Source organism: Oncorhynchus gorbuscha, linkage group LG07 (assembly GCF_021184085.1).
Source record: "Oncorhynchus gorbuscha isolate QuinsamMale2020 ecotype Even-year linkage group LG07, OgorEven_v1.0, whole genome shotgun sequence".
Classification (NCBI taxonomy): domain Eukaryota; kingdom Metazoa; phylum Chordata; class Actinopteri; order Salmoniformes; family Salmonidae; genus Oncorhynchus; species Oncorhynchus gorbuscha.
In genome coordinates, this window is record NC_060179.1 from 57,262,717 (window position 1) to 57,272,066 (window position 9,350).

Genomic DNA, 9,350 nt, shown 5'->3' on the forward strand with positions numbered 1-9,350 from the left:
CACATAGACTCTACTGTCTGTAGTAGGCTGCCTTTTTCCCAACTCAGTTTTTGTTTATTTTCCTTGCCTGAGAGTACATTTTTAAAATTAAATTCCATGCAAAATTTTCGCCCAATTATCTTTGACTCAAGTTAATTCACCAATGTGTAGTCTATAATATAAACATTATACAGATTGAGTCAAACATTTAGCCTATTACACTAATCAAAAATCTAAACGCAACATGTAAAGTGTTAGTCCCATGTTTCATGAACTGAAATAAAAGATCCCAGAAATGTTCCATAGGCACAATAAGCTTATTTCTTTCAAATGTTGTGTACAAATTTGTTTAAAAAGCATTTCTTCCTTGCCAAAATAATCCATCCACGTGACAGCTTTGGCATATCAGGAAGCTGAATAAACATCATGATCATTACACAGGTGCACTTTGTGCTGGGGACAATAAAATGTTTTGTCACACAACACAACGCTTACAGGTGTCTCAAGTTTTGAGGGAGCATGCAATTGTCATGCTGACTGCAGGAATGTCCACCAGCGCTGTTGCCAGAGAATTGAATGTTCATCTCTCTACCATAAGCTGCCTCCAATGTCGTTTTAGAGAATTTGGCAGTATGTCCAACTGGCCTCACAACCGCAGACCACATGGATGGCGTCATGTGGGCGAGCGATTTGCCCGATGTCAATGTTGTGTACAGAGTGCCCCATGGTGGCGGTGGGTTTATGGTATGGGCAGGCATAAGCTACCGACAACAAACACAATAGAATTTTATTGATGGCAATTTGAATGCACAGAAATACCGTGCGAGATCCTGAGATCCATTGTGAGGCCCATTTTCTTTCAAGTATATGTGACCAACAGATGCTTATCTGTATTCTCAGTCATGTGAAATCCATAGATTAGGGCTGAGGGTTGGTCTCTCAACATCCCTCAGCTCTCCCTTTTCTGCACTAACACTGACCAAAAGGGCGACACCGTCTTCCAGCTGATTGCAAAACTCGAGTCGCATCTCATTATTTCTGCCTCGTGTACAAACTTCTGTTGTTACTCCTTTGAACAGAGAAAGTGAAATATTCCTTGATATTAAAAAAGACCCAAGCCGCTAATAATAACAACAATGCAAGACACACTTTCCTACTCATTACTGCTGCAGTGTTTGTTGTAGAGCCGAGTGGAAATAGGAAGAACACCCATGTTATGCCTTGTAAAAGTGTTGACATTGCTGAGAAGGAACTTCAGCATGAACACACTCATAAAAACAGCATCTCTTTGCTGTATTCGTTGACACTCTCTAGCCATGGTTATTTTATGCCTGATACGTTAATGCAGACACGGTCATCTAAGCCATCTGATTGGCCAGCAGTAGGCCTAGTGCACTTGATTTGCTCTCTGGGACCACCGGGAAGCTTCAGACACATGAGGGGAACACTGCTCGCCACTCATGCGGTTTACTCTTTTATCCATTATATATGGTTAATTTGATCCCAGCCAATCACGGTTTAGCTGTTCACGCATCTCACTCCTTGAGGTTTAGTTATAAAAGAACTTTGGTGAGATCGCTTAGTGAGGGTGACCATCTGAAGAGTGGTTCCCAACTTTTCTACAACAGTTTTGTGTGCGTTCAGATACTAGTAAGTATTGTTTGAGGTTATATCGTAATTCTATTGAAAGCTCGAGTGTTAATTGCCATTAGTGGTGTTCATTTCACCTTTATCTGTTGAGTAATGGTAGATTGCTAGACTAGCTGTTCACCTGATATGGCTTCTCTTTGATGTTTGTATAGGCCTACTATTTGCTCACATTGTTTGCATCATGAATATTAGTTAATGGTTATTACTTAGTTGTGACCTTATGTGGTTACATGCAAATGCAGCGGCATTGCTTTGTTAGTGCTACAATTAAGTGTAATATGCTACATCATGCTAGTGTGCGTGCCTTTGCCTCATGGCAGTGTGGTTGTGCTTGCAGGCGCGCGCGCTATTTTGTTAATTGAAGCCTGCTTGTTTGTACCAGCCTGCTTGCTTGTACCAGCCTGCTTGCTTGTTTAGCCCTGTTAATGGTACTGTTTGTGTCCACAGTGGTTATGGACATTATTATTATTTCTGTATAATCACTCATTGCAGAAGCATAGCCAGTAATTAGTTGGTGGGTGGGCCTGCAGAAATTTGCTGAGAGAAAATGTTGTTCTACCATGAAGCAGGCAGGAATCCTTGTCTTGTTTCATTACATCACTACCACTTCTGACACCAACGTAATGAAACAGGCAGGGAGAGCGGCTCGAACCCACAACCTTCTAGCCAAAAGCCAAACGCGCACCATATACTGTGCCACTAAAGCATGCTTATGTGACAGAGTCAATATCTGCGTTTGTAAACCAGGGTTGCTGCATTATGTAAGTCTATTCGTAATATTGGCCTTACTGTATGTATTAGAGGTTGAACGATTCTGATTTTTCAATGACGATACTGATTATTGGAGGACCCCCCCAAAAAAAGCTGATACTGATTAATCGGCCAATTTTTATATATATATATTTCTAATAATGACAATTACAACAATACTGAATGAACAATGAACACTTTTATTTTAACTTAATTTAATACATAAATAAAATCAATTTAGTCTCAAATAAATAATGAAACATGTTAAATCTGGTTTAAATAATGCAAAAACACAGTGTTGGAAAAGAGCGTAAAAGTGCAATATGTGCCATGGGAAAAAAGCTCATGTTTGAGATCCTTGCTCAGAACATGAGAAAATATGAAAGCTGGTGGTTCCTTTTAACATGAGTCTTCAATATTCCCAGTAGAGGTCGACCGATTCATCGGAATGGCCGATTAATTAGGGCTAATTTGAAGTTTTCATAACAATTGGAAATCTGAATTTTTGGACACCGATTTGGCCGATTTTTCTAATATTTTTTACCACTAGTCAAGTCAGTTAAGAACACATTCTTATTTTCAATGACGGCCTAGGAACGGTGGGTTAACTGCCTTGTTCAGGGGCAGAATGACAGATTCTTACCTTCAATCTGAAGGTAAGATTCAATCTGTCAACCTTACAGTTAACAAGTCCAACACTCTAACCACCTGCCTCTCATTGCACTCCACAATGAGCCTGCCTGTTATGCGAATGCAGTAAGAAGCCAAGGTAAGTTGCTAGCTAGCATTAAACTTATCTTCTAAAAAAACAATCAATCAATCATAATCACTAGTTAACTACACATGGTTGATTGTATTACTAGTTTATCTAGCGTGTCCTGCGTTGCATATAATCGATGGTGTGCATTCGCGAAAAAAGACTGTCGTTGCTCCAGCGTGTACCCAACCATAAACATCAATGCCTTTCTTAAAATCAATACGAGTATATATTTTTAAACGTGCATATTTAGTTAATATTGCCTGCGAAAATGAATTTCTTTTAACTAGGTAAATTGTGTCACTTCTCTTGCAACAGAGTCAGGGTATATGCAACAGTTTGGGCCGCCTGGCTTGTTGCGAACTGTGTGAAGACTTTCTTCCTAACAAAGACAGCCAACTTCGCCAAACAGGGGATGATTTAACAATAGTGCATTTGCGAAAAAAGCACAATCGTTGCACGAATGTACCTAACCATAAACATCAATGCCTTTCTTAAAATCAATACACAGAAGTATATATTTTTAAACCTGCATATTTAGCTAAAAGAAATCCAGGTTAGCAGGCAATATTAACCAGGTGACATTGTATCACTTCTCTTGCGTTCATTGCACGCAGAGTCAGGTTATATGCAACAGTTTTGTCCGCTTGGCTCGTTGCGAACTAATTTGCCAAAATTTTACTTAATTATGACATAACATTGAAGGTTGTGCAATGAAACAGCAGTATTTAGACTTAGGGATGCCACCCGTTAGATAAAATACCGAACGGTTCCGTATTTCACTGAAAGAATAAACGTTTTGTTTTCAAAATGATAGTTTCCGTATATGACCATATTAATGACCTAAGGCTCGTATTTTTGTGTGTTATAATTAAGTCTATGATTTGATAGAGCAGTCTGACTGAGCGGTGGTAGGCAGCAGCGGGCTCATAAGCATTTATTCAAACAGCACTTTCCTGCGTTTGCCAGCAGCTCTATACTGTTACACTGGCAATACTAAAGTGCCTATAAGAACATCCAATAGTCAAAGGTATATGAAATACAAATGGTATGGAGAGAAATAGTCCTGTAAATACTATATTAACTACAACCTACAACCTCTTACCTTGGAATATTGAAGTCGCATGTTAAAAGGAACCACCAACTTTCATGTGTTCTCATGTTCTGAGCAAGGAACTAAAACGTTAGCACACATTTTTACATGGCACATATTACTTTCTTCTCCAACACTTTGTTTTTGCATTAAACCAAATTGAACATGTTTCATTATTTATTTGAGGCTAAATTGATTTTATTGATGTTTTATATTAAGTTAAAATAAGTGTTAATTCAGTATTGTTGTAATTGTCATTATTACAAAAAAGGGAAAAAAGTGTCCGATTAATCGGCATCGGCTTTTTTGGTCCTCCAATAATTGGTATCGGTATCAGCGTTGAAAAATCATAATCGGTCGACCTCTACTTCTAATGGCTTTCCATGAACCAGTTTGCCAGTCCACGCCCATTGGCACAGACGTCATTTCAACGTTTAGTTTTGATCAAATCAAATTGTATTTGTCACATGCGCCGAATACAGAAGGTACCTTACCATGAAATGCTTACTTAGAAGCCCTTAACCAACAATGCAGTTCAAGAAATAGAGTTAAGAAAATATTTACTAAATAAACTAAAGTAATAAAAAAAATACAATAAAAAGTAACACAATAAAATAACAATAACATATACAGGGGGTACCAGTACCGAGTCAATGTGCGGGGGGTACAGGTTAGTCGAGGTAATTTGTACATGTAGGTAGGGGTGAAGTGACAATGCTTAGATAATAAACAGCGTGTACCAGCAGTGTAAAAACAAAGGGTGGGGTCGTCAATGGCCATTTGATTAATTGTTCAGCAGAAAATGTTTGGGTCCTTCCTCTGACACCGCCTAGTCTATAGGTCCTGGATGGCAGGAAGCTTGGCCCCAGTGATGTATTGGACCATATGCACTATCCTCTGTAGCGCCTTATGGTCAGATGCTAAACAGTTGCCATACCAGGCGGTGATGCAACCGGTCAGGATGCTCTCGATGGTGCAGCTGTAGAACTTCTTGCGGATCTGGGTACCCATGCCAAATCTTTTCAGTCTCCTGAGGGGGGAAAGGTGTTGTCGTTCCCTCTTCACAACTTTTCTTGGAGTGTTTGGACCATGATAGTTTGTTGAGGATGTGGACACCAAGGAACTTAAAACTCTGGACCCACTCCACTACAGCCCCGTCGATGTTAATGGGGGCCTGTTCAGCCCTCCTTTTACTGTAATCCACAATCAGCTCCTTTGTCTTGCTCACATATATTTGGTTGCGTTGTCAACGAATGTGAATTAAACGTGAAAACAAAAAATGCCGTCATTGGATTTAGTTTTTTTATAAATCAATAACTCCCTTACGTTGATGATATTTTGCAAATCCATGTTGATTCAACATCATCACATTGCTTTTTTGCATGATGTGGAAACCATGTTGACTCAACCAGTTTTTGCCCACTGGGCGCCTCCATGTGTAAAACCCAGTAGCGCTCCTGCAATCTGCATTGGGATTACTGAAAGCACCGCATTAGCAAAAATAACCTGCCCAGCTCCCTGTCAGTCACTACCCCGGAGGATCAGTTGTCAAGGTATAGTAAAGCTATTGTAGCTATAGTATAGTCTACCTGTTTGTGACCTATTTAACTGATATTATATGTCTATATCTTACTGGAATAGACCTAGTTGGAACCTTGTTTAATTTTTATTTGGGATATTTAGTCGTTTAATATCTCGGTGAAACATGTTATAGACTATTGGTAGCTCTTGTACACTCTCCTATGGCAATATGTCATCTGGTGTGAATGCATTTCATTTTGGTGAGTGATTTTCTGCGTAGTTTTACCTGGAGAGGCACATGTTCATCACTCGGGATATTATCCTATCAGTATTTTGTGAAAAACATTTAGTGCTGTGGTATTTTATTACATTTTATTTGCTCAGTGTTGTTAGGAAATGCGTTAGAACAAATCATCCACGAAGGTGATTTTGATGCAGGTGATTAGGTAGATTACCTTCTGGCAGCTGGTCAAAGACGCCACGGAGCATGACAGTTGTCAGGCTTCAAATGCGAAGGCAGAGGGGTTACCTTGCTAAGGGGGTCCAGTGTGCGCAGTGTCATTGGCCCCGTTCATGAGATTGTCCAATGATGGGAGTCAGGGGCCTCGGCACCGCGACCCCAAACTGAATGTGCCAAATGTGCGTAACATTTTCTTACAGTTGGTGGAATTCGCCTCTCTCTCTCTTTTCTATCCTCTCTCTCTTCCATCCCCTCAATCTCTTAACCCCCTCCTTCCCTCTCTGTCTGTCTCATATCACACTCTCCTCTGTCACTGTGTAGTCTTCTCTCTACTCCTTATCTCCTGTCCTCGTAGCGCCATGTCGAACGATGAGCGGACGTTCATTGCCATCAAGCCAGATGGAGTTCAGAGGAGGCTTGTTGGCGAAATCATCAAGCGATTTGAGCTAAAGGGCTTCAAAATGGTGGGGATGAAATTTGTCCAGGTACGTCATTCTACTTACTGGAATCTGTTATTTTATATGTAGGCTGTAGTCCTATGCACTTTCAGCGCATTACCAGACAAAATGGTATAGCCAATAAGTAGGACTGAAAGGCAGGCCTGTATAACAGTATGTAAACAGGCTGACAGCTTTTTTTTAAATAAGCACACAAATCGTCTAAGCAATAACTGCCAATACACATTGTTTGGGCATACAATACACATTGTTTGGGCATACAATACACATTGTTTGGGCATACAATACACATTGTTTGGGCATACAATACACGTTGTTTGGGCATACAGTGCAGTAGGACCTCATCTAGTCCTTGAGGTAGGTCCTAGTGAGCAGATTAGCATCCTGGCTTTTCTTAACCACATGTATGTTTAGCATAGGTCTCCTGATCCTGTCTGCGTTGGTCTGTGGCCAAAGACGGCTGCCTTGTGACCTACGAACCCAGGGATCAGAAGTGCCCACCGATAATAGTCACTGTTTGCAATGGGCTGTTTAAAGGTTAAACACATGCACTCAACGGTTACCTAGTTATAAACTCTAGTGACTTCATGCGATTGATGCTATATACACTATAGCAGAGTGTATCCAGATTTAAGCTAAAGCTTTACAAAACCCTTGTTTTGTTGCAACATGACTGTTACAGGATCCTTTACTCCACAGGAGGTTGGTGGCGCCTTAATTGGGGAGGATGGGCTCGTGGTAATGGCTGGAGCGTAATAGGTGGAATGGTATCAAACACATGGTTTCAAGGGGTTCGATAGCATTCCATTAGCTCCATTCCAGTCATTTATAATGAACCGTCCTCACCTCAGCAGCCTCCACTGCTTTACTTCTGCTATTCAACCACTGGTGTTCCAACATGGACAGCTGTATTTTGCTGTGATCTGCCTCTTGGGCGTCTATGGTTCTGGTGGATTATTGATCGTTTATTGATGGTTCTGACTACCTGTTGTGTTATGTCGTGTCTGACTAACCCAGGCCCCGGAGTCTCTGCTGAGGGAGCACTACGCTGACCTGGAGGACAGACCCTTCTTCCCAGGCCTCGTCAGCTACATGACCTCAGGACCAGTGGTTGCCATGGTAGGAGAGACTTTCCTCGTTGTGTTCATTGACGAGTGGTGCAACTGGTCTAGTTTCCCCTGCAAGAACACAGAAAAGCCTGCACACTGTAACACTTCTAATACCATTTCACTGTGCATGCGTTCACTGCCTGTACCACTGTCAGATATTCACATTAGTACTCGTATTTTGAAATGTATTTGACCGCTGTGCATCGAAATGGAAGATCATAAAGCGTACTTGGATAGTACAGTGTTATCCATCTGTGTGTGGGTGCCAGGTGTGGGAAGGGTTCAACGTGGTGAAGACAGGCAGAGTGATGCTGGGAGAGACCAACCCTGCAGACTCCAAACCCGGCACCATCCGAGGGGACTACTGCATCCAAGTGGGCAGGTGAAAATTCGTCGCGCCACACCACTGCACATGATACAACAAGAAAAGAAAGCCGCGTTTAATTACACACACACACACACACACACACACACAAACAGATAACACACAAAAGCATTTACTAAGTAAACATGTGTTGATATTTTCAAACCTCTGCTTTTTTGATCATTGACATCACTTGGACAAGTCCGGTACTTGCTAAACTCTATCCAGAAACACTAGTTAACCCATCGTTAAGTCTCCATCTTTCTTCCCTTGTTGTTTTCAGGAACATCATCCATGGCAGTGACTCAATAGAGAGTGCCAACACAGAGATCAACCTGTGGTTCAAACCTGAGGAGCTTTGCAGCTACACTAGCTGCTCTACCAGCTGGCTCTACTGATCTAGGACCCTAACCCTAACCAGTAGGACTAGGAGGGGAAATGTAAAACTGGCCTTAGATCAGAGACAACTTCATCCTACTCTAGCTGGCGACTGAGGACCATTTACTATGGTAAATGTGTTAGACTGCCTGTTTTGTTCAACTGAGCTTTCCAATAAAAAACTCACAACCCCATCTTTTTTTCTTGTTCTTGCTAGGGGTTGACAAAATCTGATAACCTTACTGAAATTCCCAGCTTTTCCAGAAATCCTGGATGGAGGATTCTGGATTTCTTGCTCATTCCTTCGTGATTCAGGGAAACTTCCAACTGTGTTTTGTGGAAAGCAGGGATTTTATTTAATCTACCTCACATCATGAAAACCCTTTTCTTTCAACAGCCACCCAATGAACTGCTCTTGATCTGACATGGCCTACAATAGGTTGATAGGGTTCATTACCGTCCTGTGGTCCTCAGTCCTGCTGGCCACATTGACAGTTCAAACATTAAAAGGCCTGGCCAGGTCACTGCCAATATTAAGAGGGATTAGCCGGCGCATTAAACCTAGGTTGGGATTAACTGTGGATCTGCTGCCTTGCTCAGGTGAGTAAACGGTCAACCTAATGGTGGACAAGCATTTTGGGACCTGGGATGACAAAGGCTCAAAGGAGGTATCACACACATACTGTATGCTTAAAATGGTACCTGTGTCTCTGGGGAAGATTTGACCCAAGATGTCTATCAGACGTGCATGTGGTGTGGAGCACTGGAAGCACCTGAGGCTGGCGGATCTCTGTAGTCAGTTTCATTGCAGGACTCTGGAGACGCACTGGG

At 41.6% G+C, this 9,350-nt stretch overlaps 1 protein-coding gene across 2 annotated transcripts; it reads left to right on the forward strand.

The window, feature by feature from the left end:
• Positions 1–1,434: 1,434 nt before the first annotated feature.
• Positions 1,435–8,713, forward strand: nme2a (NME/NM23 nucleoside diphosphate kinase 2a). 2 transcript variants are annotated; one of them, XM_046355217.1, is made up of 5 exons: positions 1,435–1,629; positions 6,532–6,695; positions 7,686–7,787; positions 8,047–8,159; positions 8,425–8,713. In XM_046355217.1, exons 2-5 carry the CDS (start codon positions 6,570–6,572, stop codon positions 8,537–8,539), a joined length of 456 nt encoding a protein of 151 aa, XP_046211173.1. In that variant the 5' UTR covers positions 1,435–1,629; positions 6,532–6,569; the 3' UTR covers positions 8,540–8,713. The 2 variants fall into 2 exon arrangements, with proteins under 2 accessions (XP_046211173.1, XP_046211171.1); XM_046355215.1 differs by lacking the exon at positions 1,435–1,629 and adding an exon at positions 5,638–5,782.
• Positions 8,714–9,350: the final 637 nt, after the last annotated feature.